This window comes from Oncorhynchus kisutch, linkage group LG14 (genome assembly GCF_002021735.2).
Source record: "Oncorhynchus kisutch isolate 150728-3 linkage group LG14, Okis_V2, whole genome shotgun sequence".
NCBI classification, from domain to species: Eukaryota; Metazoa; Chordata; class Actinopteri; order Salmoniformes; family Salmonidae; genus Oncorhynchus; species Oncorhynchus kisutch.
The window spans coordinates 41,262,619-41,282,336 of NC_034187.2; the positions used below are offsets into that span (position 1 = coordinate 41,262,619).

The 19,718-nt window shown below is 42.1% G+C and overlaps 2 protein-coding genes across 4 annotated transcripts; both read right to left on the reverse strand.

Annotated features, from left to right (window-relative positions):
* Positions 1-409: 409 nt before the first annotated feature.
* Positions 410-14,963, reverse strand: LOC116353381 (protein transport protein Sec16A-like). 2 transcript variants are annotated; one of them, XM_031788414.1, is made up of 4 exons: positions 14,211-14,963; positions 14,048-14,104; positions 13,844-13,943; positions 410-715 (listed from the first exon to the last, which is right to left on the reverse strand). In XM_031788414.1, the coding sequence occupies exons 1-4, from the start codon at positions 14,394-14,396 to the stop codon at positions 543-545; spliced, it is 516 nt and encodes a 171-aa protein (XP_031644274.1). In that variant the 5' UTR covers positions 14,397-14,963; the 3' UTR covers positions 410-542. The 2 variants fall into 2 exon arrangements, with proteins under 2 accessions (XP_031644274.1, XP_031644275.1); XM_031788415.1 differs by lacking the exons at positions 13,844-13,943; positions 14,048-14,104; positions 14,211-14,963 and adding exons at positions 812-911; positions 986-1,042; positions 1,149-1,538.
* Positions 1,963-4,857, reverse strand: LOC116353380 (uncharacterized protein KIAA0754-like). 2 transcript variants are annotated; one of them, XM_031788412.1, is made up of 4 exons: positions 4,706-4,855; positions 4,454-4,523; positions 4,176-4,287; positions 1,963-3,149 (listed from the first exon to the last, which is right to left on the reverse strand). In XM_031788412.1, the coding sequence occupies exons 3-4, from the start codon at positions 4,236-4,238 to the stop codon at positions 2,106-2,108; spliced, it is 1,107 nt and encodes a 368-aa protein (XP_031644272.1). In that variant the 5' UTR covers positions 4,239-4,287; positions 4,454-4,523; positions 4,706-4,855; the 3' UTR covers positions 1,963-2,105. The 2 variants fall into 2 exon arrangements, with proteins under 2 accessions (XP_031644272.1, XP_031644273.1); XM_031788413.1 differs by lacking the exon at positions 4,176-4,287 and having other exon boundaries at positions 4,706-4,857.
* Positions 14,964-19,718: the final 4,755 nt, after the last annotated feature.

Genomic DNA, 19,718 nt, shown 5'->3' on the forward strand with positions numbered 1-19,718 from the left:
TATGATAAGCTCATTGGAAGAGTAACGTAAACAGGATGTACATAAATGTGCATAAACACGTGACACAGAAAATAAAAGAATTGACATTTAGGAATTCAAAATGCATCTAAATATATTCCGTTCTGTCTATGGAATACATTAAAAAAGTTTATTTTTCTATTTGATTTGTTTTACATATGTGTATAAAATATGTACAGTAAGCAAATGTAGGAAATCCAAAATGCACATTACAATGTTTTTGTAATGTCTAAAATAAAATATATGTGTATAATATATACTTGTCAGTAAAGTAAAGCAATGCAGAAGCAATAAGCATTGTAAATGATGATAGAACACATGAAAGTAATGTGAACATGAGGACACAAAGTAGAGATTTAATTAAAATATCATCTTTTAATAGATTCACACTCTGGGCAATTGGCCTGTTGGACAAAACAACAAATAGTTAACATTCTTGCTACCTCAGCCAATTGCTATGTTCAAGTAAAATCTCAGTTAATGATGAATGGATACAATTTGGAAGGATTTTCCAGAGTCATACCTCAGTAGGGTAGAGTGTCAGGTGGCACAACCATTGGTGCCATGAGGTCAAAGTGTGAAGGAGGGAGCAAGCCAGAGAGCTGTCTAGTAAGCAGTCCAGGCCCATGGCTTGGAGGCTTTGAGTTGGTCCCATCATTGAAATGCATTGTAGGGTATCTGCTGCCCCATAGACCTGCTGGTAGTGAGAAAGGTGTTAGCAGATCACCAGGGACATCTATAATTGGCTGACACAGTCTTGGTTAAACCACATGTATTCTAAAGCAATATTCACCTGCTTTCATAGAGTAAGGATTCACTCCTTTGGGGACACTGCCAGTGTTCCCCTGATATCCATATGTCCCCATCGGTGGAGGTGGTGGTACACACTTGTTCTGTAAAACACATCAACAAGTTGAAACACAATGGTTGTTCACTGTTTTTAAATTCATTGAATTTAAGTGTGTACCTCAGCCGTGGGCTCAGTTTTGTTAACCCATCTGTGCAGAGTTGGATCCCAGACAATCTGAGGAAGAAGATATGAGCAATGTGTCGCAAGCCACAATTTTTTAAAAACAAAATCCACTCAATTGTCTCTACATAGAATATAGTGTTAGGAACCAGTTCCTAACAGATCTGTCTTTGTCCTCAGGTAGATGAACCTCCTTCTTATTAGCTCTTCCACTCCCAAAGACCCAGCTGAGCCAGCCTCCACTGTTATTGTGAAGAGCAGGGGTCTCGGGCTCAGCCACCGGCCGGGTGCCAGTCTGGAACTGAGGGTTGGCATCGGAGTGTTCCGGCTTGGTGATGGACATCATAGCAGGATGCTCAACATATCCAAGTCGGACATCTGTAATAAGTCTGAGAAGTCAGGCCACTCTGCTCATGTCACCATACAGAACAATTACTAGCTGACAGATAGGAACATCTCGCTCTGATACTCTGTTACAACCCAATCTTAACCTACATGCAGTCACAGGGATTACTGGGAGGTTACTCCAGGACTCTGCGATCGCATTGTTTTGGTTGCAAAATCAACAATTCTTTGCATATTATGTGAGGGCTTACAAATTTGACCAATCGCCAAACTATTTCTGCATAAAATAGTCACATCATCACAATATTATCATCGCATAGAACTGAACCATTACCAGAGTACAAAAAGAGGGCTCGCAATTTCAACCAATCACCACACATTTACTGCATAATATGGTTTAATCAAGACACACGTCAACACCGTCTTTTCCCTTGTCAGCTCATTTTTGCAACAAATTGGACGAAACAATTGCATATTGCTATGCAAAATGTCATAATTGTCGCTGCAAAATCTAGCATATTTATCTGCAAATATCAAAAAAATCCATGCGAATCCTGGAGAGATTTACGGGAGTATGAAAATGTATACACTCACTACTGTAAGTCACTCTGGATAAGAGCATCTGCTAAATGACTAAAATGTAAAAGTAAAATGTAGCTAAACCTGTTTTATGTAGAAAATGCATGAAAGTATTACAGATATACACTCACATGAGCCGTACATTTAACCTATCACAACTTATTCCCACGCTATCACAATGGTCATTTCTTTACTAATTAGGTAAGGTTAAGTGACCTCTTCTCTTGGAATAGAAATCCACAGGTGGAGTACACGCTCCACCATCCCATTTCCACAGTGGTGCCACCATGGGGATGATGGGAGGTGGTTGTGGGTGATTGTTTTCATTCTTCACAGGGACACTGGCTGTGAGGAGGATCTCCTCCCTCTCTGCAGGGACACTAGCCTTTGGGACGATCCACTCCCTGTGCGCAGGGACGCTGGCCTTTGGGAGGATTCCCTTTCTCTGCGCAGTGACACTGGTCATATGGAGGATCAACTCCCTTTGTGCAGGGGTGAGTTGTGATGCTCTGAGGATCTTATTCTTCTGCGCAGTGATAGAAGCTGCTGGAAGGATCCCCTCCCTCTTTGTAGGGATGAGGACTGGTGCTCGGAGGATCCCCTTCCTATGTGCAGGGATGAGGCCTGATGCTCTGAGGATCTCCTCCCTCTGCGCAGTGATGCTAGCTGCTCGGAGAATCCCCTCCCTCTGTGCAGGGACAGTGGCTGTTTGGAGGATCCCCTTCCTCTGTGCAGGGATGAGGCATGATGCTCGGAGGATCTCCTCCCTCTGCGCAGTGATGCTAGCTGCTCGGAGAATCCCCTCCCTCGGTGCAGGGACAATGGCTGTTTGGTGAATCCCCTCCCTCTGTGCAGGGACACTGGCTGTTTGGAGGATCCCCTTCCTCTGAGCAGGGATGAGGCCTGATGCTCGGAGGATCACCCCCCTCTCAGCAGGGACACTAGCCTTTGGGACAATCCCCTCCCTGTGCGCAGGGGCGTTGGCCATTGGGACGATTTCCTCCCTCTGCGCAGTGACACTGGCTGTTTGGAGGATCCCCTCCCTCCGTGCAGGGATGAGGCCTGATGATTGGAGGATCTCCTCCCTCTGTGCATTGATGCTGGCGGCTGAGAGAATCCCCTCCCTCTGTGAAGTGACACTGGCTGTTTGAAGGATACCCTTCCTCTGTGACGGGATGAGGCTTGATGCTCGGACGTTCTCCTCCCTCTGCACAGCAACTTCGGTTACTGTCATGATCTGAAGGTATAATATAGAGCATATTGTCATTCCCTAAAAAATCTACTCAATAGGAAGGTGTTCTTAATGTTTTGGTCACTGAGTGTAGATGAATCCCTAGCATATACTTTCATTTGTATGTGTACTGATACTGCAAATACACAAATTATATTAATGTTATCTACAATATATTATAATACCATAAGCCTCCCTGCTGCAGGGGCATTTCCTACTACAATTTTCAACATATTTTCTTCACTTTTATTTTGTATCATTATCTTCGTTAATTTTCACATTTATCGTGTTTGGAATGGCACTGTTACTACATCATTTGATGTATGTATGTAGGACAATTACCCATAATGCTCACTGACTGAACATTCAAAATGACCATGGCAATTATTGACGCATTCACATGCCATCGGAAACTTGGAACCTCAGAGTTAAAATGAATGTAAGTTATTAGCGTAGAGCTTCCTACTGGTTGATTCTGATACTTCACAAGTGGGAAACTTGAAATCATCATTCCATAATGAGTTAGCGAGTCAGAAATGTCAGAATTTCCTAGTTTCGACTTGAAGGTTCTTCTATGATGTAGGACAGGTCAGTAACCAAATTATTTTACTGTGCCCAGTGCCCACACAGACTTTTATGGTCACACAAGTTGCCACCGGTGGATTCAAAATGAGTAGCCTAACAATTATTTACGGTGGCCCCAGTTACATTTACAACCAAATTGTTTTTCTGCGAGAAATCAATAATAGTTACACAAATAGGGGAACCGTGAGCAATTGGCATGTGAGCAATGAGCAAGATAACCATTGACGGGAAGTTGACAATAGCTTATTATTAGTGTAAATAAATTGTATTTCTATGGTTGCAGTCCTCAAAGATTGGTTTGCGTTGAATTGAATTAATCAGATCCAATGATTTACCGCCCGTAGGGTGGGGTAAAGCTAGTCATTATTATTAGAATCACCATCTCAATCATTATCACCATACCATCATAGACTTATTCTTCTGTATCTGAGACTCATCTGACACTACCTTAGACATGGCAGTCTGCAACTCAATACACTGCCCCTGCATGGTGTTCAGCGTCCCCTGCATGTGGTTAATCGACTGCTTAACATCGTTCAGCAGGATCTGAATCTCAAGCCTGCAGGAAATCAGGTGGTTCAACATACTGAGATGACGAGAGGCTTCAGACCATGCCCATTGGACCATCTTTAGGATTCTTTCCCACTTAACACCAATCTTATTAGGAATGTAACTTTGTGCAGAAGATGTTACTATAGTGTTATTTAGAAGGAAAAAAAGTGTACTTTGTCAGGCGCCAAAAGGATGATGGGATGTCTCCCTGCTCCAGTGAGCTCTGCTGGCAGGTCTTGCTCACTGTTGGGAGGAACGGGAGCCAAATTAGAGGAAAAATATCTATGGTTGTTCAGCAATGAAACATTCATGGCATAATGGGATTTGTCCTTCCTCGTGAAAAGAATAACAGCAGCTGGGGTTTACTTTCTCACTTTTAGATAATGTAATACAATCTTTAAACCCATCAGAAGTGTAGCGCTTACCTCCATGAAAATATTCAGCCCTGTTATTTTGGGCTGCATTGTCCCAATGTTGACCACTAGTTCCAACTTGTGATGAGAGGGTCTTGATGAAATGATCAAGTCAACATTTTGTTAGACATTTCAGAGATAGCATTAACAATTGTACATGAGACAGTGCTTCCAGATATTGAGGTATCTTCCTGCTGAGGTATGTAAAAAAAATATCTGGTGTGTGAATACTCACGTGAAAGGTATCCATGATTCTTGATTAAGCCAATCATGTATGTGATTACCATCCTATGGGTCAGGAGCAGGAATTATTGCTACACAGCTTTCAGCCAACTTTATGTCTTGGGCCTAGATGAATAATTGAAATACAAGAAGTATTGTGAATTTGTGATGCATAATTGCATTGTAATTTGGAATATTCCATCAAAGTTGTTTGTTTTGACAGTCAAAACAACTAACTAACTCTTACGATAAATCACTTGACGTGAGTAACTTGAATTGCCGGAAAAAGCTATTATATATTCTGACCTAGACACTGACTTGTGCAATGCCTAATGCATAATCTATGCATGTTATTCGCTCATCATAGTATATAGCAAAGGGTCTCAGAGTCCAAAAACAGCATTGGCCATTGGACTGCTCAGTCAAAACAACAAACTTTTACGATGAATCACTTGACTGGAGTAACTTGAGTTCGGAACTAAAACATTAAAAGTAGGCTATAGCTTGACTCATATCCTTACCTTGGACAAGCGTATCTAAAAGGCCTATCCAGTCGTGCGTGAAGATACCTTTAGGCTGATAAAAGGTCGGTACGGTTTGAGACAAACTCGGTATTGTGAACCTGTCACACTGATATAAAAGCACGTTTTCATTTATAATTTACACTGTAGAATGACCTGCAGGCCAATCAGAATCGAGTTTTAAACAATACCGTGGGTTCCATGGAACGTCACAAACATATTCGGCCACTTGCGTCACAGATTGCATTCACTGAACATGGGTTTAATAGCTATATTGGCTATATGTACATTATATGCACATCGTATTGTATTGAGATTACATTTACTGCCCCACTGAAACTATTTAGCCTAATCCTATGAGGATCATATGTCAAATGTCAGAATCATGGCACATGAAAACATAATGAAATTGACTGCAGATTATAAAATTCACTGTGACACAATAAACCCACTGGGCATCAATGTTGTTTCCATGTAATTTCAATGAAATTACGTTGAACCAACGTGGAATAAAAATTGAATTGATGTATGTGCCCATTGGGAAGTGATCCATTCGAAATTATTGAATACATACAGTATTATAAAGAAAGACGTAAAAAATTGCATCGGAAAAACCTTTGAAAAAGTCTCATTTTACATAGGCAAAATGTATGTACGCATTACTGTAAATCGTTTTGGATGAAAACGTCTGCTTTCAAATCTGACTCTCACACATATTTACAATCTCGCGATGTTTATTTCTGGCGCTTTCACGTTTGCGGGATTCTGTTTAGTAAATGATGCGTTGGAGAGCCGATCCCACCACCAGGGTTGTGGGTTCGATTCCCGTGGCAACCCATAGGTAAAATGTATGCGCAAATGACTAAGTCGCTTTGGATGAAAGCATCTGCTAAATGGCATATATTATGATTATTTTGTTTTAACAACAGACCTACAATGTGAAAGTCTATTGCTTTTTCAAACTTGTATTTTTATTTTTTACCTTTATTTAACTAGGCAAGTCAGTTAAGAACAAATTCTTATTTTCAATGACGGCCTAGGAACAGTGGGTTAACTGCCTGTTCAGGGGCAGAACGACAGATTTGTACCTTGTCAGCTCGGGGATTTGAATTTGCGCTAGTCCAATGCTCTAACCACTAGGCTCCCCTGCCGCCCCATGAATATTTGTGTTGGAACTTGACATCAGTTGGAACGGCAGCACATGTATCTGTTTATGTTTCCCTTCCAATGAGCTTATCATATAAACTACAACGCGAAAAGTACGGTTTACTTCACTTTTAATCATGTCAGCACAGGTAACAGCCGTTTACAGTCTTTCTTTAGTTTTTCATTCTTACTCTTCCCAATTCACTTAATCTACATTTCCTTATTTCCCATGGGCTTCACCAGAGTACCCCCTAGTGGCTGGAACTGTATTAAGCCCCTTACATTTAATTGCTACCTGATTCGAAAGTAGTAGACAGAAATGTGGGCATACTATAATACAAGTTAAAATAAAATAATGACAACAACATCTTGTTCTTTTTGAATTCAGGTTTTATTAATTCAGGGTAGCTTGGTGATTCTGGCTAAGTGTAACAGCATTGATGTCCCCTCTGGTACCAGAACTGAATTGAGTATTACTAAACCAATATACCCTCAACTATACAGACACACAGCAATGTAGTGCTGCTGACCTGGGTTCAGGACCCACTAGGGGAGTCACCCTACATTCTAAGGGGCGGCAGGTAGCCTCAAGATTAGATCATTGGGCCACTTACCGAAAGGTTGCTGGCTCGAATACCAGGTCAATTCTATGGCAGCCGGGTCACCTGGCGAGCACGGGGTCAGAAGGTGATCGACCATCAATTGACTGGTGGCACAGGATGGCCCTTGCACCTAGAGTACCATCACAAACAACAAAATATCTTAAAATCTCCTAAATTGTAGAGAAAGAGATACACCTTTAGTGTGCTGTACAAGAGTGGACTTCAATAGAGTTACCATACAGTATTAGTAGAAACGTTTTAAATAAATCACAAATGACTGAAATTACAGTATAGACAGAGAGATAGTCCTATGTGTTCATCTTATTATATTTCTACAATGCCAAAACAGTGTGTATTATTTGCAACGAAACTGAACCTGTTTGCAAATAATTAACTCTGAGACGTCAATAGGGATCTGAGCATGGTACTTTCAAGTTAGGCCTACCTTTCCACCCCAGACCGAGTAGGCCTACTGATGCAGAAAAATGTAAGCTTCAACTGCTGGCTAATCTTCTTCCTTGGCTTAACCCAACGAGAGGTCACAAGTGTTTCCCTAAAAGCTGTCTGGGTTTAAATGTATTTTATTGTACAGAATGTGAATAGCTTAATCAATTGATGGTGACAGAATTAGATTATTTCCAAATGAAACAACAATATCCCCATATGCATCAGAGTCACGTCTTTCCCAGTTATTCCTATTTTACATCTTGTAGTATCGCGGACCAAAGTGTTGTTATAGATAACTGTATATAATCACATCTGTTTAATTTTCTTCAAAATCTTAAACTAACAGTGTATTTTTTGTCCTTTTCTTTAAGAAAAGGTAGGCCTATGGCATACCCTCTCATACGAACTAACTTCAAGTCTTAACAGACACTGAGGTGGGCTATTTAAAGAGTGATGGCGGGTGGAGGAATTGACTAACATACCTATGGATATAGCAGCCTATAGCCTAATTTCATCTGTCAAACAGGTAGGCCTACCTCTTATTTCTTAAATAGGAAGATATGGGCTCCAACACATATCCCTAATTAAAATGACGACGTTTAAAATGAATAATGTTTACTCCAATTTGCATACTTTCAGCACCATGAGCTGTCCATTTCCGATTGATTGTGCCGTGGCTGCTGCTTCAAGTTTCAGCACCACAATGTAAGTTACTCCTTGTGAGGTTGATAACTCTGATAAACCTTTTTTGATATCCTCAGAGGACCGTTATTAGCATGTTTTAACCACTCCTTCATTATTACTGAAACACGATTCAAAGTGGTAAATATAAAGATCCAGTCCCCCCAAAAATTGGAGGCCCCTTACACTTCAGTGTTGTGATACAAAAATGCTAGCAAAATGTATAGCGCATAGAATTAAAAATGTATTGTCGGACATTATTAATTCTAATCAGACAGGCTTTTTACATTGACAATATATTGGAGATAATTTTTGAGGCCCATGTTGACAAGATGTTGGGGAATCACTGGAGGGGAATATTGACCAACTGAGCATCTCCGTGTACATCTCAATAAACACAATAGGTGTTTTCTGCCCCTCCCAAAAGATATAATTTGTAGATAATTGGCCCTCTTTCTGGGACTCACCCACAAACAGAACCAAGCCTGACCTGCTGAGGAGTGACGGACTCCATCCTAGCTGGAGGGGTGCTCTCATCTTATCTACCAACATAGACAGGGCTCTAACTCCTCTAGCTCCACAATGAAATAGGGTGCAGGCCAGGCAGCAGGCTGTTAGCCAGCCTGCCAGCATAGTGGAGTCTGCCACTAGCACAGTCAGTGTAGTCAGCTCAGCTATCACCATTGAGACCGTGTCTGTGCCTTGACCTAGGTTGGGCAAAACTAAACATGGCGGTGTTCGCCTTAGCAATCTCACTAGGATAAAGACCACCTCCATTCCTGTCATTATTGAAAGAGATCATGATACCTCACATCTCAAAATAGGGCTACTTAATGTTAGATCCCTTACTTCAAAGGCAATTATAGTCAATGAACTAATCACTGACCATAATCTTGATGTGATTGGCCTGACTGAAACATGGCTTAAGCCTGATGAATTTACTGTGTTAAATGAGGCCTCACCTCCTGGCTACACTAGTGAACATATCCCACGTGCATCCCGCAAAGGCAGAGGTGTTGCTAACATCTACGATAGCAAATTTTAATTTACAAAAAAAAAAAAGACGTTTTCGTCTTTTGAGCTTCTAGTCATGAAATCTATGCAGCCTACTCAATCACTTTTTATAGCTACTGTTTACAGGCCTCCTGGGCCATATACAGTGTTCCTCACCGAGTTCCCTGAATTCCTATCGGACCTTGTAGTCATAGCAGATAATATTCTAATCTTTGGTGACTTTAATATTCACATGGAAAAGTCCACAGACCCAGTCCAAAAGGCTTCCGGAGCCATCATCGACTCAGTGGGTTTTGTCCAACATGTCTCTGGACCCACTCACTGTCACAGTCATACGCTGGACCTAGTTTTGTCCCATGGAATAAGTGTTGTGGATCTTAATGTTTTTCCTCATAATCCTGGACTATCGGACCACTATTTTATTACGTTTGCAATTGCAACAAATAATCTGCTCAGACCCCAACCAAGGAATATCAAAAGTCGTGCTATAAATTCACAGACAACACAAAGATTCCTTGATGTCCTTCCAGATTCCCTCTGTCTACCCAAGGACGCCAGAGGACAAAAATCAGTTAACCACCTAACTGAGGAACTCAATTTAACCTTGCGCAATACCCTAGATGCAGTTGCACCCCTAAAAACTAAAAACATTTCTCATAAGAAGCTAGCTCCCTGGTACACAGAAAATACCCGAGCTCTGAAGCAAGCTTCCAGAAAATTGGAACGGAAATGGCGCCACACCAAACTGGAAGTCTTCCGACTAGCTTGGAAAGACAGTACCGTGCAGTACCGTAGAGCCCTTACTGCTGCTCGATCATCCTATTTTTCTAACTTAATTGAGGAAAATAAGAACAATCCGAAACTGGACCCTATTCCAACTAAACTACTGAAAGAGCTGCTTCCTGTGCTTGGCCCTCCTATGTTGAACATAATAAATGGCTCTCTATCCACCGGATGTGTACCAAACTCACTAAAAGTGGCAGTAATAAAGCCTCTCTTGAAAAAGCCAAACCTTGACCCAGAAAATATAAAAAACTATCGGCCTATATCGAATCTTCCATTCCTCTCAACATTTTTAGAAAAGGCTGTTGCGCAGCAACTTACTGCCTTCCTGAAGACAAACAATGTATACGAAATGCTTCAGTCTGGTTTTAGACCCCATCATAGCACTGAGACGGCACTTGTGAAGGTGGTAAATGACATTTTAATGGCATCGGACCGAGGCTCTGCATCTGTCCTCGTGCTCCTAGACCTTAGTGCTGCTTTTGATACCATCGATCACCACATTCTTTTGGAGAGATTGGAAACCCAAATTGGTCTACACGGACAAGTTCTAGCCTGGTATAGATCTTATCTGTCGGAAAGATATCAGTTTGTCTCTGTGAATGGTTTGTCCTCTGACAAATCAACTGTAAATTTCGGTGTTCCTCAAGGTTCCGTTTTGGGACCACTATTGTTTTCACTATATATTTTACCCCTTGGGGATGTTATTCGAAAACATAATGTTAACTTTCACTGCTATGCGGATGACACACAGCTGTACATTTCAATGAAACATGGTGAAGCCCCAAAATTGCCCTTGCTAGAAGCATGTGTTTCAGACATAAGGAAGTGGATGGCTGCAAACTTTCTACTTTTAAACTCAGACAAAACAGAGATGCTTGTTCTAGGTCCCAAGAAACAAAGAGATCTTCTGTTGAATCTGACAATTAACCTTAATGGTTGTACAGTCGTCTCATATAAAACTGTGAAGGACCTCGGTGTTACTCTGTACCCTGATCTCTCTTTTGAAGAACATATCAAGACCATTTCAAGGACAGCTTTTTTCCATCTACGTAACATTGCAAAAATCAGAAACTTTCTGTCCAAAAATGATGCAGAAATTTTAATCCATGCTTTTGTCACTTCTAGGTTAGACTACTGCAATGCTCTACTTTTCGGCTACCCGGATAAAGCACTAAATAAACTTCAGTTGGTGCTAAATACGGCTGCTAGAATCCTGACTAGAACCAAAAAATTTGATCATATTACTCCAGTGCTAGCCTCTCTACACTGGCTTCCTGTCAAAGCAAGGGCTGATTTCAAGGTTTTACTGCTAACCTACAAAGCATTACATGGGCTTGCTCCTACCTATCTCTCTGATTTGGTCCTGCCGTACATACCTACACGTACGCTACGGTCACAAGACGCAGGCCTCCTAATTGTCCCTAGAATTTCTAAGCAAACAGCTGGAGGCAGGGCTTTCTCCTATAGAGCTCCATTTTTATGGAACGGTCTGCCTACCCATGTCAGAGACGCAAACTCGGTCTCAACCTTTAAGTCTTTACTGAAGACTCATCTCTTCAGTGGGTCATATGATTGAGTGTAGTCTGGCCCAGGAGTGGGAAGGTGAACGGAAAGGTTCTGGAGCAACGAACCGCCCTTGCTGTCTCTGCCTGGCCGGTTCCCCTCTTTCCACTGGGATTCTCTGCCTCTAACCCTATTACAGGGGCTGAGTCAATGGCTTACTGGGGCTCTCTCATGCCGTCCCTGGAAGGGGTGCGTCACCTGAGTGGGTTGATTCACCGATGTGGTCATCCTGTCTGGGTTGGCGCCCCCCCTTGGGTTGTGCCATGGCGGAGATCTTTGTGGGCTATACTCAGCCTTGTCTCAGGATGGTAAGTTGGTGGTTGAAGATATCCCTCTAGTGGTGTGGGGGCTGTGCTTTGGCAAAGTGGGTGGGGTTATATCCTTCCTGTTTGGCCCTGTCCGGGGGTGTCCTCGGATGGGGCCACAGTGTCTCCTGACCCCTCCTGTCTCAGCCTCCAGTATTTATGCTGCAGTAGTTTATGTGTCGGGGGGCTAGGGTCAGTTTGTTATATCTGGAGTACCTCTCCTGTCCTATTCGGTGTCCTGTGTGAATCTAAGTGTGCGTTCTCTAATTCTCTCTTTCTAGAGAGACCTAGAAGACCTGAGCCCTAGGACCATGCCCCAGGACTACCTGACATGATGACTCCTTGCTGTCCCCAGTCCACCTGGCCGTGCTGCTGCTCCAGTTTCAACTGTTCTGCGTTATTATTATTCGACCATGCTGGTCATTTATGAACATTTGAACATCTTGGCCATGTTCTGTTATAATCTCCACCCGGCACAGCCAGAAGAGGACTGGCCACCCCACATATGCTCTCTCTAATTCTCTCTTTCTTTCTCTCTCTCGGAGGACCTGAGCCCTAGGACCATGCCCCAGGACTAACTGACATGATGACTCCTTGCTGTCCCCAGTCCACCTGACCGTGCTGCTGCTCCAGTTTCAACTGTTCTGCCTTATTATTATTCGACCATGCTGGTCATTTATGAACATTTGAACATCTTGGCCATGTTCTGTTATAATCTCCACCCGGCACAGCCAGAAGAGGACTGGCCACCCCACATAGCCTGGTTCCTCTCTAGGTTTCTTCCTAGGTTTTGGCCTTTCTAGGGAGTTTTTCCTAGCCACCGTGCTTCTACACCTGCATTGCTTGCTGTTTGGGGTTTTAGGCTGGGTTTCTGTACAGCACTTTGAGATATCAGCTGATGTACGAAGGGCTATATAAATAAATTTGATTTGATTTGGTTACATTTCAGTCTTCTGTGAAATATTTCAAGTGTCATATTGAGGTGCAAACTCAACAATGAATACATTTAAACTATACCTGACATGTTACTGTTGTCTTCTTTTTTAAGCCACTGACCATCTGTGTGAGGTGTAAACAGGATGGACATAAACACGTGACACAGATAGTAAAAATATTGACATTTAGAAATTCCAAATGCATCTAAATATATTTAGATCTGTCTATGGATTACATTTGAAAAAATGTTTAAAAAAATATATGTGTATAAAATATATTTGTCTGTACAGTGAGTAAATGTAGGAAATCCAAAATGCATTTCTAAAATAAAATATATGTGTATAATATACACTTGTCTGTAACTAAAGCAATGCAGAAGCAATAAGCATTGTAAACGATGATAGAACACATCAAATTACATGAGGACACAAAGGAGAGATTTAATAAAAAAATTATATTTTTATATTTTTTAATGCTGAAGTTTTTTAACACTGAAAAAATCTATGTTTGGCAAATCCACTCTGGTTAATTGGCCTGTTGGACAAAACAAAAAAATAGTTAACATTCTTGCTACCTCAGCCATTTGCTATGTTCAAGTAAAATCTCAGTTAATGATGAATGGATACAATTTGGAAGGATTTTCCAGAGTCATACCTTAGTAAGGTAGAGTGTCAGGTGGCACAACCATTGGTGCCATGAGGTCAAAGTGTGAAGAAGGGAGCAAGCCAGAGAGCTGTCTAGTAAGCAGTCCAGGCCCATGGCTTGGAAGCTTTGAGTTGGTCCCATCATTGAAATGCATTGTAGGGTATCTGCTGCCCCATAGGCCTGCTGGTAGTGGGAAAGGTGTTAGCAGGAGATCACCAGGGACATCTATGATTGGCTGACACAGTTTTGGTTAAACCACATGTATTCTAAAGCAATATTCACCTGCTTTCGTAGAGTAGGGATTCACTCCTTTGGGGACATTGCCAGTGTTCCCCTGATATCCATATGTCCCCATCGGTGGAGGTGGTTGTACACACTTGTTCTGTAAAACACATCAACAATTTTTCCAAATTGTTAGTAATATTATCACAGTTGAAATACAATGGTTGTTCACTGTTTTGAATTTAATTGAATTTAAGTGTGTACCTCAGCCTTGGGCTCAGTTTTGTTAACCCATCTGTGCAGAGTTGGATCCCAGACAATCTGAGGAAGAAGATATGAGCAATGTGAAGCAAGCTACAATTTTTTAAAAACAAAATCCACTCAATTGTCTCTACATAGAATATAGTGTTAGGAACCAGTTCCTAACAGATCTGTCTTTGTCCTCAGGTAGATGAACCTCCTTCTTATTAGCTCTTCCACTCCCAAAGAACCAGCTGAGCCAGCCTCCACTGTTATTGTGAACAGCAGGGGTCTCGGGCTCAGCCACCGGCCGGGTGCCAGTCTGGAACTGAGGGTTGGCATCGGAGTGTTCCGGCTTGGTGATGGACATCATAGCAGGATGCTCAACATACCTAAGTCGGACATCTGTAATAAGTGGGAGAAGTCAGGCCACTCTGCTCATGTCACCATACAGAACAATTATTAGCTGACAGATAGGAACGTCTCGCTCTGATACTCTGTTACAACCCAATCTTAACCTACACGCAGTCGCAGGGATTACTGGGAGGTTACTCCAGGACTCTGCGATCGCATTGTTTGGGTTGCAAAATCAACAATTCCCTGCATATTATGTGAGGGCTTACAAATTTGACCAATCGCCAAACTATTTCTGCATAAAATAGTCACATCATCAGAATATTATCTCAAAGAACTGACCCATTACCACAGTACGAAAAGAGGGCTTGCAATTTCAACCAATCACCGCACATTTACTGCATAATATGGTTTAATCAAGACACACGTCAACACAGTTTTTTCCCTTGTCAGCGCATTTTTGCAACAAATGGACAAAACAATTGCATATTGCTATGCAAAATGTCATAATTGTCACTGCAAAATCTAGCATATTTATCTGCAAATATCAAAAAAAACATGCGAAATCCTGGAGAGATTTACGGGAGTATGAAAATGTATACACTCACTACTGTAAGTCGCTCTGGATAAGAGCTTCTGCTAAATGACTCAAATGTCAAAGTAAAATGTAGCTAAACCTGTTTTATGTAGAAAATGCATGAAAGTATTACAGATATACACTCACATGAGCCGTACATTTAACCTATCACAACTTATTCTCACGCTATCACAATGGTAATTTCTTTACTAATTAGGTAAGGTTAAGTGACCTCTTCTCTTGGAATAGAAATCCACAGGTGGAATACACGCTCCACCATCCCATTTCCACAGTGGTGCCACAATGGGGATAATGGGAGGTGGTTGTGGATGATTGTTTTCATTCTTCACAGGGACACTGGCTGTGAGGAGGATCTCCTCCCTCTCTGCAGGGACACCAGCCTTTGGGACGATCCACTCCCTGTGCGCAGGGACGCTGGCCTTTGGGAAGATTCCCTTTCTCTGCGCAGTGACACTGGTCATCAGGAGGATCAACTCCCTTTGTGCAGGGGTGAGTTGTGATGCTCTGAGGATCTTATTCTTCTGCGCAGTGATAGAAGCTGCTGGAAGAATCCCCTCCCTCTTTGTAGGGGTGAGGCCTGATGCTCGGAGGATCCCCTCCCTATGTGCAGGGATGAGGCCTGATGCTCTGAGGATCTCCTCCCTCTGCGCAGTGATGCTAGCTGCTCGGAGAATCCCCTACCTCTGTGCAGGGACACTGGCTGTTTGGAGGATCCCCTCCCTCCGTGCAGGGATGAGGCCTGATGCTCGGAGGATCTCCTCCCTCTCAGCAGGGACACTAGCCCTTGGGACAATCCCCTCCCTGTGCACAGGGACGCTGGCCATTGGGACGATTTCCTCCCTCTGCGCAGTGACACTGGCTGTTTGTAGGATACCCTTCCTCTGTGACGGGATGAGGCCTGATGATCGGAGGATCTCCTCCCTCTGTGCATTGATGCTGGCGGCTGAGAGAATCCCCTCCCTCTGTGAAGGGACACTGGCTGTTTGGAGGATACCCTTCCTCTGTGACGGGATGAGGCCTGATGCTAGGACGATCTCCTCCCTCTGCACAGCAACTTCGGCTGGTGTGATGATCTGAAGGTATAATATAGAGCATATTGTCATTCCCTAAAAAATAATCTCAATAGGAAGGTGTTCTTAATGTTTTGTTCACTCAGGGTAGATTAATCCCTAGCATATACTTTCATTTGTATGTGTACTGATACTGCAAATACACAAATTATATTAATGTTATCTACAATATAATATAATACCATAAGCCTCCCTGCTGCAGGGGCATTTCCTACTACAATTTTAAACAGATTTTCTTCACTTTTGCAATATTTTGTATCTTTGTTAATTTTCACATGTATTGTGTTTGGAATGGCACTGTTACTACAGTATTTGATGTAAGTATGTAGGACAATTACCCATAATGCTCACTGACTGAACATTCAAAATGACCATGGCAATTATTGACGCATTCACATGCCATCAGAAACTTGGAACCTCCGAGTTAAAATGAATGTAAGTTATTAGCGTAGATCTTCCTACTGGTTGATTCTGATACTTCACAAGTGGGAAACTTGAAATCATCATTCCATAACGAGTTAGCGAGTCAGAAATGTCAGAATTTCCTAGTTCCAACTTGAAGGGCCTTCTATGATGTAGGACAGATCAGTAACCAAATTATTTTACTGTGCCCAGTGCCCACACAGACTTTTATGGTCACACAAGTTGCCACCGGTGGATTCAAAATGAGTAGCCTAACAATTATTCATGTGGCCCCAGTTAAATTTACAACCAAGATAACCATAGACGGGAAGTTGACAATAGCTTATTATTAGTGTAAATAAATTGTATTTCTATGGTTGCAGTCCTCAAATATTGAATTGCATTGAATTGAATTAATCAGATCCAATGATTTACAGCCTGTAGGGTGGGGTAAAGCTAGTCATCATTATTATAATCACCATCTCAATCATTATCACCATACCATCATAGACTTATTCTTCTGTATCTGAGACTCATCTGACACTACCTTAGATATGGCAGTCTGCAACTCAATACACTGCCCCTGCATGGTGTTCAGCGTCCCCTGCATGTGGTTAATCGACTGCTTAACATCGTTCAGCAGGATCTGAATCTCAAGCCTGCAGGAAATCAGGTGGTTCAACATACTGAGATGACGAGAGGCTTCAGACCATGCCCATTGGACCATCTTTAGGATTCTTTCCCACTTAACACCAATCTTATTAGGAAAGGAATGTAACTTTGTGCAGAAGATGTTACTATAGTGTTATTTAGAAGAAAAAAAAGTGTACTTTGTCAGGCGCCAAAAGGATGATGGGATGTCTCCCTGCTCCAGTGAGCTCTGCTGGCAGGTCTTGCTCACTGTTGGGAGGAACGGGAGCCAAATTAGAGGAAAAATATCTATGGTTGTTCAGCAATGAAACATTCATGGCATAATGGGATTTGTCCTTCCCCGTGAAAAGAATAACAGCAGCTGGGGTTTACTTTCTCACTTTTAGATAATGTAATACAATCTTTAAACCCATCAGAAGTGTAGTGCTTACCTCCATGAAAATATTCAGCCCTGTTATTTTGGGCTGCATTGTCCCAATGTTGACCACTAGTTCCAACTTGTGATTAGAGGGTCTTGATGAAATGATCAAGTCAACATTTTGTTAGACATTTCAGAGATAGCATTAACAATTGTACATGAGACAGTGCTTCCAGATATTGAGGTATCTTCCTTCTGAGGTATGTAAAAAAAATCTGGTGTGTGAGTACTCACATGAAAGGTATCCATGATTCTTGATTAAGCCAATCATGTATGTGATTACCATCCTATGGGTCAGGAGCAGGAATTATTGCTACACAGCTTTCAGGCAACTTTATGTCTTGGGCCTAGATGATTAATTGAAATACAAGAAGTATTGTGAATTTGTGATGCATAATTGCATTGTAATTTGGAATATTCCATCAAAGTTGTTTGTTTTGACAGTCAAAACAACTAACTAACTAAACAATACCGTGGGTTCCATGGAACGTCAAACATATTCGGCCTCTTGCGTCACAGATTACATTCACTGAACATGGGTTTAATAGCTATATTGGCTATATGTACATTATATGCACATCGTATTGTATTGAGATTACATTTACTGCCCCACTGAAACTATCTAGCCTAATCCTATGAGGATCATATGTCAAATGTCAGAATCATGGCACATGAAAACATAATGAAAACACACTCCAAGGTGGCATAGCAGTTCAGACGTCTTTTGTCCTCGTCTTGTCGTGTCCTGTATATATATATATATTTACAACTTTTTTCACATACATTTTATTTTTATTTTCCATCAACTCATCTTCAAAACACTCTCCTGCAACCCGCCTCACCTATTTATATTTATAAAAAAGTATTATTTACCTCAAATCTGTAATCCTCCAAGAAGCTAGCCAGAAACTCCAAGAAGCTAGCCTGAAACTAGCCAGAAGCTAGCCCAGAAGCTAATCAGAAGCTAGTTCAGAAGCTAGTTAGCTCCTTTACTGGCAAATCGTTAGTATTCAGCTAACCACGGTTTGTGGTCATCAGCTATCCTTTAGCTCGAAAATCTATCGCCAGTTCTCTACGGCGCAGCGCGGCTCGGAACGGAACATACCGGACCAATTTTTCTCTCCATGTCCCTGGATTTCGACTGCTCTCTGGACATTCATACCCGGATCTCACAGCTAGCTAGCTGCTATCCGTGTGACTGTCGGCCTTCATCGATTCCGGAGTAAACATAAATTATTCCGGAGCTAGCCAGCGCCGTCAATCACTCCCGAGTTCCATCAATCACTCCTGGGCTGCAGTCACCTATCCGGACCCGTTTTACTGCCTACGCGGAGCCCCACCGGGCCTTCACAACTGGACTGCTGACGTTATCTACCCGAAGGAGATCCGGCTGGCTCCTCCGTCGCGACGTTACCTGAACGCCCATCTGCGGCCTGCTAACCGTTAGCTGTCTTACCGGCTGCTATCTGAATAGACAATCGGACAATTTATTTATTTGTATTATTATTTATTTTTCTTCTTGGGCCTCTATAACTATATCTATTGTTTTTATTTTTGTTGTTGTTGTTGTGTGATTTGGATTAATCCCCTCTACCACACGGAACCCCACTAATCTACTGACGGAACGCAAGAGGTGGCTAATAACAGACCTCCATCCTATGCTAGCTTGCTACCGATGGCCTGGCTAGCTGTCTAAATCACCAACCAACCTCTCAACTCACTGGACCCTTTTGATCACTCGACTAAGCATGCCTCTCCTTAATGTCAATATGTCTTGTCCATTGCTGTTCTGGTTAGTGTTTATTGGCTTATTTCACTGTAGAGCCTCTAGTCCTGCTCACTATACCTTATCCAACCTATTAGTTCCACCACCCACACATGCAATGACATCTCCTGGTTTCAATGATGTTTCTAGAGACAATATCTCTCTCTTCATCAATCAATACATAGGTTTACCTCCACTGTATTCACATCCTACCATACATTTGTCTGTACATTATACCTTGATGCTATTTTATCGCCCCCAGAAACCTCCTTTTACTCTATGTTCCAGACGTTCTAGACGACCAATTCTCATAGCTTTTAGCCGTACCCTTATTCTACTCCTCCTATGTTCCTCTGGCGATGTAGAGGTGAATCCAGGCCCTGCAGTGCCTAGCTCCACTCCTATTCCCCAGGCGCTCTCTTTTGACGACTTCTGTA

Excerpts from the sequence above, each read along its gene's own strand:
- LOC116353380 (XM_031788412.1), bottom strand. The coding sequence starts at position 4,238 with ATGCAGGGGACGCTGAACACCATGCAGGGGCAGTGTATTGAGTTGCAG. Across the intron at positions 3,150-4,175 it reads TGCAGACTGCCATGTCTAAG|ATCATGACAGTAACCGAAGT; the intron begins GTAGTGTCAGAT and ends TTATACCTTCAG.
- LOC116353381 (XM_031788414.1), bottom strand. The coding sequence starts at position 14,396 with ATGATGTCCATCACCAAGCCGGAACACTCCGATGCCAACCCTCAGTTC. Across the intron at positions 13,944-14,047 it reads AAACTGAGCCCAAGGCTGAG|AACAAGTGTGTACAACCACC; the intron begins GTACACACTTAA and ends TGTGTTTTACAG. Across the intron at positions 716-13,843 it reads TCCCTACTCTACGAAAGCAG|CAGGTCTATGGGGCAGCAGA; the intron begins GTGAATATTGCT and ends TCTCACTACCAG.